Here is a 16,577-nt window from a genome sequence, read left to right on the forward strand (position 1 = left end):
TTCTTGTTTCATTTTATATTACTTCATTTTAAATTAAATTACATTACTATTTATTATCTTATGTACTAATTAATCTATATCTTAGGTCATAAAATGATGTGTCAAAGAGAACGTTGCCCACTATCCCATTATTATTATTATTGTTATTATTTTTATTTTTATTCTGTCCGAATATGTCCGAATATGTTATTATCCATTTATTTATTTATTTATTATTTGCAGTATCATATGTAAAACTGTACCATATATGAATATGTATGTATTTTTTGATAACATTCTGTCACACAACGATATGCGATGAGATGTCATGTCACTTTAAATTTATCACATTATTTTTATTTATTGATTTATTTTTATTTTCATTTTATTTTATTTTATTCTATTTTGTTTTATTCTATTCTATTTATCTTTATATTATTTAATACTATAAGTTATCTTATGGCACTTTTTAGGATCCCCACATATTTACACCACTCACTTCACTCACACTGTTACACCCTCGATCAACATTCCACACACACCGGAGCTGTTTTATAATAACATCACAAAAATTTATTGTATACTGTATTAGAACTATTGTTCATTATATTAAGAATTATAAACCATTGTACAAGCAAACGGAACCCACCTCCAAGGAGGGAACGCGGTCCTACTCAGACTATGTATACCGCCAGCTTCACTCCAGAGTCACATTCCTCTGAAGAAGCATAGAGCGAAACCGGTCAGGAATAAACTCAGGAACTCGGAACTAGACTCGTGACTTCTTTTTCCACCTTCATCAACTTCTCACAATGTACCAGCATATATATATATATATATATATATATATATATATATATATATATATATATATATACACACACACATATATATATATATATATATATATATATATATATATATATGCGGAAAAAACACCAAGGAAAAAGATAAACTGATGACCAAGCGCTTTCGTCTATTCAGAAATCCTCAGGGTACATAGAAATGAAAAAAGAATACAAGAATATATACACAGAGTATAAGGTCAGGAAGGGAACCGGGAAAGGTTGTGAGGCTCTATTGTCGACCTCAAAAAATTCCATGTAAAGATTACTAAGAACTGGAGAAAGTGGGTTATCCATAGCCATACTATACTTTTACTGGAAATAATTGCCGTCAAATACAAAATATGAGTCAACAATGCATAATCTAATTAAATCAATGATAGTGGTGGTAGGTAGTGGCAACCCATGTTTCTTCAATTCTTCTTCAAGGTACACCAATAAATAAAAAACAGATACACTCAATAAAGTTTCCATTTTGTCAATGTAATCGTTCTTATTCATGCATGTTACTAAAGCAGATAAGTGTAATAGTGTTGTATTACTGAATAAGAACGATTACATTGACAAAATGGAAACTTTATTGAGTGATGTTAATGTAATCGTTCTTATTCATGCATTTTACTAAAGCAGGTAAGAGTAATAGTGTTGTAATACTGAATAAGAACGATTACATTGACAAAAGGAAACTTTATTGAGTGATGAAAACACATACACTAAGTTAAAGAAAAATCCTTTAGAGTCCGTCAACAACCAATTTAGATCAAAATTGAAACAACTTTTAAAAGGTCATGACCACTTTATCAGAGTTTTCATCCACTTCACCTTCTCTGCCATACATGTATGGATTAATCAAAACCCACAAGCCTAATAACCCAGTGAGACCTATTACTTGTTCCATAGATCTGCCAGTTATAAATTATCTAAGTGGCTTGTGTCTATTTTAAGTTCCCTTGTAGGCTCCATCTCCAGTAACCACATTAAGAACAATGTAGATTTAGTTGATAAGCTTAATAACCTAAATTTAAATTACCATTTAAATTGATAAGTTATGATGTTACTTCGTTATTTCCTCGTGTACCTGTTTTTTATTTGTTGGTGTACCTTGAAGAAGAATTGAAGAAACATGACTTGCCACTACCTACCACCACTATCATTTATTTAATTAGATTATGCATTGTTGACTCATATTTTGTATTTGACGGTAATTATTTCCAGCAAAAGTTTGGTATGGCTATGGGTAACCCATTTTCTCCAGTTCTTAGCAATCTTTACATGGAATTTTTTAAAACTAAGTTATTACCTAAGATTCTCCCCAATCATGTCATATGGTACAGACACATTGATGATATCTTATGTATTTGGCCTGCAAATGATGATCCTACTTTGTTCTTAACTAAACTCAATGCCTTGGTCCCTTCCATTAAATTTACCATGGAAATAAAAGAAAATAATCATTTACCTTTCCTTGATGTAATGATTTACAGAAAGGAAAGGTCCTTCAAATTTGACGTCTATAGAAAACCCACCAATGTCCTTTCATACGTACATTTTTACTCGTCTCATCATTGCAGGACAAAGATGTCAGTGTTGTCATCAATGTTTCTGAGAGCCCATAGAATTTGCAGTCCGGAGTTTTTGGATGATGAACTCTTAAGAATATTTGACATAGCTTCAAATCAAAATATCCTAAGCACCTCGTGGAGCTTTCTTATAAATCGGCAAAAAAATCTTTCTACGAGGAAAAAGCTAATAAAACCTTTAATGTAAATAACCTACTTGTACTGCCTTTCAACGAGAATTTCGTCAAACTACCTCATATTCTTAACTTTCAACATTCAAGTGGCATTTAAGAACTCCAATACAGTTAGAAGTCTTTTAATTAAAAAATCTCCTTATAAGGAAGAAGGATGCATATATTCAATTCCATGTAAAAATTGCGACAAATGCTATATTGGTCAGACTGGAAAAGAATTAAAAGTAAGTTTAAAACAACATCAATATAGCGTCAAGAGTGGGCAAATTTCTAATGCATTATTTATTCACCTAAGGGATTTTAATAATTGCATTTATTGGGAGGGTGCTAAAGAAATGGTTAAAAATAAGTCATATTTGACTAGAAATATAATAGAATCCAGTCTGATCAAAGATACATTTGTCAATAACTTAAATTTAAGTCATGGCATGTACAAACTGGACAATTTTATTGTGAAAAAGTAGTAGCCCAAACGTCCGCTGCCGCGAACGGGTGAGGTCGACAATTGAACCTCACAACCTTTCCCGGTTCCCTTCCTGACCTTATACTCTGTGTATATATTCCTGTATTCTTTTTTCACTTCTATGTACCCTGAGGATGTCTGAATAGACGAAAGCGCTTGGTCATCAGTTTATCTTTTTCCTTGGTGTTTTTTCCGCATATTTAGAATCATGAGTTTATGTGATTTCTCATACATACATGCATATATATATATATATATATATATATATATATATATATATATATATATATATATATATATATATATATGTATATAGTAAAAAGTATATAAGCTAAAATATAAATATATTAAGTTGAAATATATAAAATTGAATACAAATAAGAAAATAAATGAAAATAAAAATCAATATCATATATCATTATCGATAACCACCACTTCCATTCTTTGGGACAATATTGCTCCTGAGAGGTGAAGTCATTGAGATGGCAAACGAAACTTAAAGCGGAATATAAGGAAAGAGGAGTAGTAATAATTGAAAAAGATCATCCCTGTATGAGAAGAAATATGAACAGCTTTGGTTCTTAGGGATATCATCACTGTCTCTGAGATATCTAATATATGGCAAATTTGCACTCGGACAAAATAAGAGGAAGTATAAAAGCCAGATGGAGAGACCGGTAACTTAGGAGAAAAGAAATAGAAGACAGGAGATAAAGAAAGAGAAGGAAGCGAATAGATAAACGAGTGATAAGAAAGTATGAGAAGAGTAAGAGGAGGGGGTGCGCGTAGAGAATCTAAGCGAGTGAAGTATTTCTGCATGCGACAGAAAGAAAGTGTGTCAGATTTGCATAATTCGCAGCCAACAAGTGGAGACGATGAGCTGGTTGCTGTGGAAATAGATCTCGTTATTGGGGAGTGTAATGGTATTGTCGGTTCGAGTTTCGAGCTAAATTTCTCCAAGTCAAAGGCGAGAACAAGGATGAAACAGCGTGTAAGAAGGTCAAGGCTTATGTGTCACTGTTGATTAATGACGGTAAATATAGTGCGATATTAGTGTTACTATACAGACATATTTTTTAGCGTGATAACAGATAAAGAGGAGTCTTGATGTGGTTGGTGAGGGATAAAATATATTGTTGACCCGTTTATATGAATATAAATTTCCCCAAGTCTTGTGTTAAAGGAATGATGAAATAGAGAAATAGAGTCAAACAACGCCATAGCTTTTGTGTCACTGTTTATCAATGACGATATATTTGTTGTGATATAAGTAATACAAAGAAAACTAGATTATAAGGAAAGTATTTCTGTTAACAAGCAAAGAATCTCGATTCCATTGTTAGGCCATGAACATGTCGGCCCGGAAGGTGGCAGAATATTGACTGCTGTCGGATCCAATAAATGCCGGACGATTGAACGCCGTCGACACCAATCCGCGCCGGATTAGTGAGGTAGAGGACAGACGTAAGTGATTTGAAAACACTCCCATTTTCCGTCGAAGGTGTTCTCTGTTCCGTATTTACACGATAAAAGGGTATTCAACTAGTGCAGATGCAATTCATTTGGTGTATTGCCCAGGATGCCTCTTTTCTTCACAAATTTCCAGGACTTCGAGGCAAGGATAGTATTGGTTATTGGTGCTGACGTTATGGAGCCAACGTGTAACTCGATGCTGTACCTTAAGGCATTAATGTTGTCATGGTGTGTTAGACACAAAGTTAATGGTTGATGGATGATTAATGGAATACCAGGATCCTTCTGTCGTGACGAAGGGGGATGGTGGGAGTTTTCAGGTAATAGTGGATGTTGCCTTGTGTGTGTGTGTGTAAGTGTGTGTGTGTGTGTGTGTGTGTGTGTGTGTGTACGTGTGTGTGTGCGTGTATGTGTGTGCGTGTGTGCGTGTGTGTGTGCGTGTGTGTGTGCGTGTGTGTGCGTGTGTGTGTGTGTGTGTGTGTGTGCGTGCGTGCGTGTGTGTGTGTGTGTGCGTGTGTGTGTGTGTATGCGCGTGTGTGTATGATTCTAAAGAACAAAATCATTCTGAAAACAGAAGCATGGCTTATGTTGTAAAACTTTATAAACGTGTAAAGAAAACGCTGCATGTTTCTTCGTGGTTACCGGTTATTGTTTTTAACTTCGTTTCATATTTTGGAAATTGAAATGGACAGACAGACAGACAGACAGACGGACGACCGGACAAACCGACGAACGGACAGATAAACTGACAGAGGGACAGACGGATGGACAGACAAACGGATGGACAGACAGACGGATGGACGGACGAATGGACAGACGGGTGGACGGACAGACAGATGAACGAACAGATAGACAGACAGACAGACAGGCGGTTAGATAGACTGACGGAGGGACAGGATGACAAAGAGACAGACAGATAGCCTGACCAAAGGACAGACTGACAAACAGACAGAAAGATAGACAGACAGAAAGACAGACAGCTAGACAGAAAGTGAGGCAGACAAACAGGCAGACGGAAAAATAGAGACAGACTGATAGATGGGCAGAGGGACATATAGACAGACGGACAGATAGACAGACAGGCAGAAAGACAGCCAGACACACATACACATACACACACACACACACACACACACACACACACACACACACACACACACACACACACACAAACACGTACACACAGCAATACCCATAGATCGGTCATACAAGTTCTGAGCTCTCTTCCGGGCAAGAAATAGCTGTCGATCACGAGTAATGCACGTATACCAAGGTGAATACACATAAACAGACAGACAGACAGACAGACAGACAAACAAACAGACAGACAGACAGACAGACACAGTTGGTCTTGCTCTATTCCCGCTCACTTTTATTGTTTGCTTAACTATAAGGGATTCATTTACTGCTTACACGGCAAAAGTCACTTTAAAATGTTATTACTAAGTTATTTTGTACCTTCTTATTTATATGTTTTCAATCACCTGTTTAATTCCTTTCATTTTTTGTTTGTTTTCATTTAAATATATTCTAATGGAAATTCTCTTTATCGTTTGTTGTTTGCCGTTGGGTCCCTTTCATTTTCTTTACTCTTGTTACTCTATTTTATCCACACTTAAAAGTTGATGACTTAAGATAAACCAAAACAAGTTTTAGTGCAATATGGAATAAAAATGGGTTTCAAAGTAAGTTATGTATTCATGTTGATTTAATTTAATATACACGTATGCACAAAACTACAACCATAAGCTAAATGATGTCATAATACATGTAAATACTCAAACACGCACACACACACACACACGCGCGCACTCACACACACACACACGCACACACACGTATACACACACACACGTATACACACACACACGTATACACACACACTCGCACACACACAAACACACACACGAACACACACACACACACACGCGCGCACTCACACACACACACACACACACACACACACACAAACACGTATACACACACACTCGCGCGCACACACACAAACACACATAAATATATATATATATATATATATATGTATATATATATTTGTATATATGTATATATATATATATATTTGTATATATGTATATATATATATATATATTTGTATATATGTATATATATATATATATATATTTCTATATATATAAGTATATGTTACAATCAACACCGTGTGAGATCGAAACCTTTATTGGTTTCGATCTCACACGGTGTTGATTCTAGCAGTCTTGTCGGCTTTTGCCTTTGTGCTTCATATATGTATATATATATATATATATATATATATATATATATATATATATATATATGTTGAGACATTCTGACAGGTTGACATAAGCGGAATGGGAAACACAGGAGTCTTAGTCTTGAGTTTATTCCTGACTAGTTTCGCAGGTATGCTTTTTCAAAGGAATAGGTTTACAAACGGGCTGTGGGCATTATATACATGGAGTGGACCTCACCACCTCCCCGAGTTACCATAGTTGGTGACGAGTGTGAACATTACATTGTGGCTAACGTAACAGTGATGAAATTTTACAATTAAATATGATAACACTAATAACAAAGAAATTATCAATAGTAATTGTAACAATAGTAATGATAACAATGATGATAAAAATGATTTTTTTATAGTAATAATAATAATAATGGTAATAATGATAAGATAAAAGTAATAATAATAATAATAATAATAATAATAAAAATAAAAATATGATAATACCAATAACAAAGAAATTATTAATAGTGATTATAACAATAATAGTGATAACAATGATAATAAAAACGAAAAATTAAATATTTAAATAACAAGCAGCCGGACCTGGCTTCGCCAGGTGTGCTTGGCCTACGGCGTAGCTCGCTTCGCTTCGCTTGGCAATATTTCGTAAAGATTCTCTTAGCAATATTTCGTTAAGATTCTCTTGGTAATATTTTGTAAAGATTCTCTTGTTAACATTTGGTAAAGATTCTCTTGGCAATATTTCGTAAATATTTTCTCATTAATATTTCGTAAATATTTTCTCATTAATATTTCGTAAAGATTTTTTTGTCAGAATTCCGTAAAGATTCTCTTTTTCTTGTTAGCACCACTTTCTTTTTCCATGGTAATATTATTAACGTATTAGAGAAATATTTTTTTATGTTAGTGGAGTGGAGATTCTCTTGGCAATATTTCGTAAAGATTCTCTTAGCAATATTTCGTAAAGATTCTCTTGGTAATATTTCGTAAAGATTCTCTTGTTAACATTTGGGAAAGATTCTCTTGGCAATATTTCGTAAATATTTTCTTATTAATATTTCGTAAAGATTCTTTTGTCAGAATTCCGTAATTCCGTTTTTATGTATATAGATTCTCTTGGCAATATTTCGTAAAGATTCTCTTAGCGTTATTTCGTAAAGATTCTCTTGGTAATATTTCGTAAAGATTCTCTGAGTCTGAGTGAGATGTGTCCCAGGGAGTTAGTGTTTCCGGTGATGACTCATTTCCGGAGTAGGAGGTTGGAAGGTTTAGAGAGAGATATTTTTTTATGTATACACCCATGTTGTTGTGTATAGTAACCGTATAAATCGTTTTCTTCCAGACCGTCCCCGCGCCAGATCACTGTTAAAACACTCACCCCGGTCCATGACCCCCTGTTACCTTTTGTTCGGGTCACGCACTTTCGTTCAGAAATTTTAGTTTTGACCATTTCCATTTTTATTTAATTAGATAATAGTAACAATAATAATAACAACAATAATAATAAGAACAAAGATAATGAAAGTAATAATAATAGTGATGATAATAATAATAAAGATAATGATAATAAAAATAATGATAATAATAGTAATAATAATCATAATAATTATAATGACAATGATAAAAATAATAGTGTTGAAAATAAATAGTAATAAATAATATTAAGATATTAAATCATGATAAAGAAATAAAAAGTTGGGGATAATATATGGTGAAGGAACAATGTTGGGGGATATGTGAATTGGTAGCATGTGAAGTGGAGCAAGGTAGCATGGTGCAAGAAGGAACGTCAGAGTAAAAGGAAGAAAGCTGGAGAGGGTAGGCCGAAGTGGGAAAAAGGTATCTGGGAAGCCATTCATGGAGGGCAAGTGTCGCGGTAGATCTTGTCCATTTCAAGTCACCAGTTCTCTTGTTTGTGTTTTTGTGGTTGGCAATGTAAAGTGATTTAATTATTTTCCGTTGTTTCTTGTGTAGTCCTTTAGCTAGAATGGTGGAATCTTCCCAGTTAGGTAAGTGTCCCTCTGTGTCAATGTGGTTAACTAGAGCGTTGGTTTCTTGGTGGTGTCTAATGTCCGCTTTGTGTTCCCTGAGTCTGTTGTTATGTCCTCTGTATGTCTCTCCGTAGTATGCACAGTCACATCCTTTGCAGGAAATTTTGTAAAGTGACTATTGTATAGTGATCGAAATATACAGATCTCTATATCTTCGCTTATTCTTCTCCGAAGGTGGGTCATCAGTATTTTATATATATATATATATATATATATATATATATATATATATATATATATATATATATATGTATATATATATACATATATATATATACTTGTATATACAGTATATTTATATATATGTATATGTATATATATATATATATATATCCATATTTACATATACCAAGGATTATTCCCCCATACAAGGGAGGTAACCAAAGAGAAGAAGGCATAAAATCATTCCCACCCATTCCATCCCTATATACACTCCACACCCCTCCACCCTCTCTCTCATCTTAGCACCTCCTGGATGACCCCCTGCACCTGTCCACTGCTCTCGGTCAGAAGTAGTGTCGCAAGACACAGCACATCCACAGCAAGGCCGCTTCATTAAATCAGTGACCCCCCTCTCCGTCCCCCCATGCAGAAAAGGAGAAGACGGGGAGAAATCTCTTCGGGCTGCGTCAAATTTTGCTCACACATACTACCTCACCTTCATCCCACACCCATTCCACCTCATGCATCACAACATCATCCATATACTTCCATTCTACATTCACCCCTGTTTTCTGTCCTCTCCCGTCCTTCCTCAGCAGACATTCCCCTCTTCCACAAAGCCCCCTTCACCCCATCCATCCACCCTATCCTAGGATGTCCCATCATGTTCACTCCCTCCAAATCTGCCTTCCATACCTCTTTTACTAGTCTTTCTTCATTCATTTTTTCCATGTGTCCAAACCATCCTAATACTCTCTCATCAACCCTATCTCCCAGCTCCCTTTCCACCCCTGTTCTCCTCCTCACCTCCTCATTTTTCACTCTATCCAGCCTAGTAACCCACATCATACTTCTCAGACACCTCATCTCAAACACATTCAAACTCCATCTCTCTTACTCTCTTATGTTCCATGTTTCTGCCCCATACAGTGCTGTTGGTACAATCACTCCTTCATTTAGTCTACTCTTAGCATCCATTCCCAAATGTCTATTCCTCATTACACTTTTTAATTCACCAAGGCATTTACTCGCTTCTCTCAATCTACATTCTACCTCCACCTTCACTCCACCTTTTCCTGCCCAATTTGCACCCAAGTATCTAAAACTATCCACTTCCTCCAGTCGCTCTCCCTTAATGCTCACTTCCAGTCTACTGCCACTTTCACCCCTTGTACATCTCATCACCTTACTTTTACCCACATTTATCTTCAACTTTCTTCTTTCACACACTCTCTCAAACTCTGTCACCAACTTCCTCAATCCCTTCTCCGATCCTGTATAAATGGGCAGGGGAATCTCTGTTAAACAAGTAGAGTTAAATGCGATTGCTAGTTCTGCTTTTTGTATTTTCTTTAAGGCATTCTCTTTGTATTATAAGGTGGTCTTATTGTCTTTATTAGATCTTAGATGATTTCTCCGTAGGAAGTCATATCTTCTGCCAAATAGCGATTTCGATTCTTTTGACTCTTCTTCAGTGGCTTAGTATAGTGGCTGTCTGTATGTTAGAGGTGCTATTGAACTGACAATGTCAGATGAATAGTATTTAAGGGCTGGACTAACTGTGTTGTGTACTCATTCTTGGTATTGATTAGTTCATCAGATCGGGTGATCTCTCCCTGTGCTGGTGCAACAGAGTACCCTCTCATGCTCGGTAGCTCTAGCAGGTCGGACATCTGGATGTTCAAATTTGGGACCATATCTTTGATTAATTGCGCTTCCGAGAAGGGGAGGCGACGGGTATCTTGGCATGTCGTTATGATGTTCGTATTTTTCACCATTATTTCTTTTATGAGGATTGTTTGATGTTCCTGAAAGAAAATGGTTGAATCCACTTTTATTGAATATTTGCCCACGATGAATATTTCCAAGGGTCAATGGACCCCAGATATAATATGAGGATTATTCATCATCAAACAAACTGTTAACAAGCTTCCTCCCTCTACCTCTGACCCGACCTCATGTCATCCTCAGGTCACATAAGGGTTGGGGTAGTGACATGTATTCTTTTCCCGGTTCCCTTCCCTTTGTAAGAGGCTGCTATTTATGAAAACATCCTCCTTCCACTTTGTACTACTAAAGAGGATTACAGTTAGCAATCGAAATATATAATTTCGCTTATTCAACTCTTTCTTTCGTCCGACTGTGGTGTTAGTTGTGAAATTAGATAATTTTATTATTAAGAAAATGGTAGCCCAAACGCTCGGGAATCTCAGTCCATAGGTCACTGGGAGAGATCGACCCATTAAGTGTATATTCCTTTTCTCTATTATACTTGTACCTTGTAAATGCCTGAATAGACGAAAGCGCTGGGTTTCATTTCTGTTATTTTCCTTGTGTTTTTTCGGCATAATTAGAATCACGCGTTCAAGTGATTTCTTCTGCAATATATAAATATATATATATATATATATATATATATATACACACACACACACACACACACATATATATATAAGTATGTATATATATACATAGTGTTACGAATCTCGCTCACCTATCTGACTTGCAATAGATTAAGTATGTGAAATGAGTTCCCAAGACCCCATGTCTTTGGGATAACTCAAATAGAAATTGTAAAGTTGTCAGACTCGTAACACATAGTAAGAGTGAATGGGTGACTGAGTTCCCAAGACCCCATGTCTTTGGGAAAACTCCAATAGAAATTACAAGGTCGCCACTTGATTTTATTAAAATCAAGAAAATCAAGAAAAATGAAACGCACAGAATAACGTTTAACACTATTCATTAAAACTCAACCGGATACATGAAGGATTACAATCACTAAACTTCAAGTGTGTAAATAAGTTTACATTCAAATGAGTAAATATATTTCAAAACAGAAGATTCCCGCTCGAAAACTTTTAACGGGGGTGAAAGAAGATTAATTAATTAATTAATACTTTACCAACGAAAAACACTGTCTAAGTCACTACTATAAACATTTAACACCACTACATGAAGCACTAGTGGTGTTACTAGCTGAGTTAAAAGGTCTTATGACTAATACAGGGGGAGTACAGAGGACTTACTTCAGCCGAACCCCTCCGAGGCAACACCTTTACACTTTCCCCTCTACCCTCAAACTGATTCTGACACGCCCAAGTCGCCCTGGTTCTTCTTCAAAAAACCCTCTGATTGGCCCATAGGAATTGCGTCTATGGTGGTTGAACCTCATTGGTCAATTAACTAAAAACGTTCTCCTTCGTTCTAGGCTGAGTGTTAGAACAAATACTCCATTGAGTAGGTTTCCTTCCCACGCGTCCTCCTCAGTACTCGTCCTGTAATCTGATGCCCACGTTATCACGGGGCGCCGTTATCCATGCAATAAAACTATTCCCACCTTACAGATATGGGAATATATGTGACACCTCCCTCTTTAAGGTTAAAAAAAAAAAATCTTGAAAAGATTTTTTTGTTTTTTTGTTTACTTGAGGGAGAATACACTTACAATCTTGACAGGCAATCAGCTATCACATTGTCTTTCCCTCGTACATGACGAACATCTAAATGATACTCCTTCAAAAACAAACTCCACCTGGTTAAGCGGAGGTTCTTATCTTTAAACTTGCTAAGATACTTCAAGGGATGGTGATCTGTGAAAACCGTTACCTGGGCACCAACAGGAATATACACCGCAAAATGCTTAAGTACTAAGATGATCGACAGCAACTCCTTTTCAATGGTGCTGTACTTTAACTGAGCCATGTTTAATTTCTTGCTAAAATAACTCACGGGGTGGTCTACCTTATTTTTTGTCTGTAATAAAACTGATCCAACCCCCATGTTACTCGCATCACAATACAGATGAAATGGTTCGGAGAAATCTGGGGCTTGCAACACAGGGGCAGTACACGAAACACTCTTGGCTTGTACAAACGCGGAGTTACACGTCTCAGTCCACTGGAATTTCGTTCCTTTCTTCAACAAATCAGTCAACGGGGCCACTAACGCGGAGAAATTATAAATGAACATCCTGTAGTAAGCTATAGTCCCTAGAAAGCTGCGGACCTCTCTTTTACTCTTAGGGGTGACTATGTTCAGAATGGCTTCTACTTTAGCGTGGGGTGGAGCAACCTCTCCTTGCCCTACGACATAACCAAGATAACGCACTTTAGCTTTAACAAAATCACACTTGGACAAGTTAAGCACTAAGTTGGCAGACACTAACTTGTCAAAGAATAAAACCAGGCGACTCAAATGTTCTTGCCAGGTATTACTATAGATGACAACGTCATCAAGATAGGTTACACAACCAGGAATGGTCTCTGTAAGATTATTCATCAACCTTTGGAAGGTGGCAGGGGCATTGGTCATTCCAAATGGCATTACATTACACTGGTAGGTCCTCCCAAGAGTTGTGAAGCACGAGATGGACTGGGCACGAGGGGTCATAGGCACCTGCCAATACCCCCGTAGCAGGTCTAGTTTACTTATGAAACGTGATCCACCTACTCTATCAATGCACTCTTCGATTCTAGGTAAGGGGTACGAATCTTTCTTGGTGACGGCATTCACACGTCGGAAATCGATACAAAACCTCTGAGTACCGTCAGATTTCGGCACTAGTATCGCGGGGGAGCTCCACTCACTTTGTGCTGGTTGAATCAAGTTGTGGGCCAGCATATAGTCGATCTCCTTCTGAATGATAGCTGCTCGTTGTGGGTTCACACGATACGGGGCTTGCTTGATGGGCTTTGCATCTCCCACGTCCACGTCGTGCAGCGTCAGGTCGGTCCTCCCAGGGGCATCCCGAAAAATTCCTTGGTATCGGCTCAGCAACTCCAGTAGGTCCTCTCGCCGCTCAGCCGGGAGATGACCCAGCTTGTCCACCACTTGGGGCCACACCTCTGCATTCGTCTTCCACGTCATCTCGAGGGTGGGGGAGATGGAGTCCTCGTCTTCTTCAGGCACGATAGAGACAGTACACACACTTCTGCCCGGTCCACCCACATCATTTTTGTCCCTCTCCTGGTAGTCTTTCAGCATGTTGAGGTGACACAATTGTTCCTTCCGTCTCCTATCAGGTGTAGCTACCACGTAATTCAGTTCCCCCACTCGCTTCACCACTACATACGGACCGCTAAACTTGGCCCTTAAGGGGTTACCTTGGAAGGGCAGTAGCACGAGCACCTTATCCCCTTGTTTAAACTCTCGCACTCTCGCCTTCCTGTCATAGTTTTGTTTCATTCGCTCTTGAGCACTCTGTAAGGTTTCTCTAGCCCTCTGCCAACAGGAGGCCAACCTACTCCTCATATCCTCCACCGACTTTATCACTTTCGGAGCACCCAGTGGCTCCAAGAGACACTCTTTCAGGACTCTAAGGGGTCCTCTGACACAGTGCCCAAACACCATATCGAAGGGTGAGATGCCCATCGATTCGTTAGGTACTTCGCGCACCGCAAACAACAGATACGGTAGTGCTTGATCCCACCCTGTATCATTATCTAGGCACCATTTCTTCAGCATAGTCTTTAAGGTCTGATGATACCTTTCAAGTGCACCCTGGCTTTGGGGATGGTACGCACTCGAAGTGACTTTAACAATACCCAGGGCTCCCAAACCCTGCATAACCTCTTTGGACAGAAATACAGACCCTTGGTCTGTCTGTAACTCCCTAGGTAATCCCCATCTTGTAAAGAATTTGATGAGTTCCTGGAAGACTACTTTAGCATGTACCCGACGTAGTGGTACGGCCTTGGGATACCTTGAAAAGGTATCCATTAACGTTAATATATACTCATTACCATTTTTTGTTTTTGGTAACGGTCCTACTATATCTGCAATTACCTTAGCAAAGGGTTCCTCTCCCACGGGGATTGGTTTTAAAGGGGCTACGGCCACAGACTGGTTAGGTTTGCCCACTACTTGGCAGGTGTGGCAACTGCGACAGTACTGTGTTACATCCTTTCTGATTCCGGGCCAATAGAAATGTTGCCAGATGCGGTCTAGGGTCTTTCGTACACCCATATGTCCTGCGAAAGGACTATCATGCCCCATCTGCATAACCTCTTCCTTGTAGACCTTCGGCAACATTATTTGTCGCCTTTCAGACCATACTGCGTCATCAGTAGGACAGGTACTATCCACCCACTTGCGGAATAGTACTCCCGACTCCAAATAGTATTCCTCTGACAACTCGCTACCACTCTCCACTCTTTCATACAAATCCCTCAAATCGGGATCAACTCTCTGTAAGTCACTGAGACTCTTTTCTCCTCTCTTCTCACCCATTCTGCGTGAGTCACTTAGACTCCTTTCTTCTACTTTCTCCTCTCCCTTTCTGTGTGAGTCACTTAGACTCCATTTCTCTCCTTTCTGCTCTCCCTTTCTGTGTGAGTCACTTAGACTCCATTTCTCTCCTGTCTTCTCTCCCTTTTTGTATGAGTCGCTTAGACTCCATTTCTCTCCTTTCTTCTCTCCCTTTCTGTGTGAGTCGCTTAGACTCCATTTCTCTCCTTTCTTCTCTCCCTTTCTGTGCGAGTCACTTAGACTCCTTTCTTCTACTTTCTCCTCTCCCTTTTTGTGTGAGTCACTTAGACTCCATTTCTCTCCTTTCTTCTCTCCCTTTCTGTGTGAGTCGCTTAGACTCCATTTCTCTCCTTTCTTCTCTCCCTTTCTGTGTGAGTCGCTTAGACTCCATTTATCTCCTTTCTTCTCTCCCTTTCTGTGTGAGTCACTTAGACTCCATTTATCTCCTTTCTTCTCTCCCTTTCTGTTTGAGTCACTTAGACTCCATTTCTCTCCTGTCTTCTCTCCCTTTCTGTGTGAGCCACTTAGACTCCACTTCTCTCCTTTCTTCTCTCCCTTTCTGTGTGAGTCATTTAGACTCTTTCCATCTCCCTTCTTCTCTCCCATAAACAGGCGAGTCAGGTCAAACACTTCCGACTCGCTGCCTCGTTCCTCACGGAACAGGAACCTCAAGTCCACCTCTGTCTCGACTTGAGTATTTTCACTAGGGATTCTTCCCTCGGGATTCAGACTGTCCTTACATTTAGGATTTCCACAGCCTTCCCCTCTTGAGACCTTTATTGGCCTCACTTGGTCCTTAGACCTTTCTCTCTCTCTTCTCTCCCATGTAGGTGTGGGACACATCTTCCCACCCACTAAGTCATTTCCTAGAATGACTTCAACTCCTTCCACTGGCAACTGATCTACTAGGCCTATCTTTGCCTGTCCCTCATATAGAGGTGATTCCATATCTACCTCTACCAGTGGCACCTTGGCTAGGCCTCCTAGGAAGCCTATAACTACTCTCCCTTTTGCTATAGGTTTTTCAACTAAGCTACTCAGCATTACTGATTGGAGGGCTCCTGAGTCTCTCAGAATGGTCACCCCTTTTCTCTTCTCTCCCTTTATGGTGACTGTTCCTTGAAAAAGGAACGGGTCATAACCTCTCAAGTGAGGTTTCATCTCATCCTTCTCCATGCCGCCTGTGGCAACCTTACTCATGAGGGCCACTACTTTGGTGGTCTCCTCCTCGTCCTCCCCCTCTCGGACTTTACTTTCTATGTGGGTGTCCCATCTATTTAATAATACTATGGGTTTAACCCCCTCTATTTCCCTTCTCCTGTGCCAACAATCCCTCGTCAGGTGGCCTATCCTTCCA

At 38.6% G+C, this 16,577-nt stretch overlaps 1 protein-coding gene across 1 annotated transcript; it reads right to left on the reverse strand.

Annotated features, from left to right (window-relative positions):
• Positions 1-4,582: 4,582 nt before the first annotated feature.
• LOC143020428 (uncharacterized) lies at positions 4,583-15,004 on the reverse strand. The gene is made up of 3 exons (XM_076176846.1): positions 12,581-15,004; positions 10,532-10,779; positions 4,583-4,718 (listed from the first exon to the last, which is right to left on the reverse strand). Exons 1-3 carry the CDS (start codon positions 15,002-15,004, stop codon positions 4,583-4,585), a joined length of 2,808 nt encoding a protein of 935 aa, XP_076032961.1.
• Between the last annotated feature and the right edge of the window lie 1,573 nt (positions 15,005-16,577).

The sequence above is a fragment of the Oratosquilla oratoria genome, chromosome 40, assembly GCF_046742065.1.
Source record: "Oratosquilla oratoria isolate Oo_2021 chromosome 40, ASM4674206v1, whole genome shotgun sequence".
Classification (NCBI taxonomy): domain Eukaryota; kingdom Metazoa; phylum Arthropoda; class Malacostraca; order Stomatopoda; family Squillidae; genus Oratosquilla; species Oratosquilla oratoria.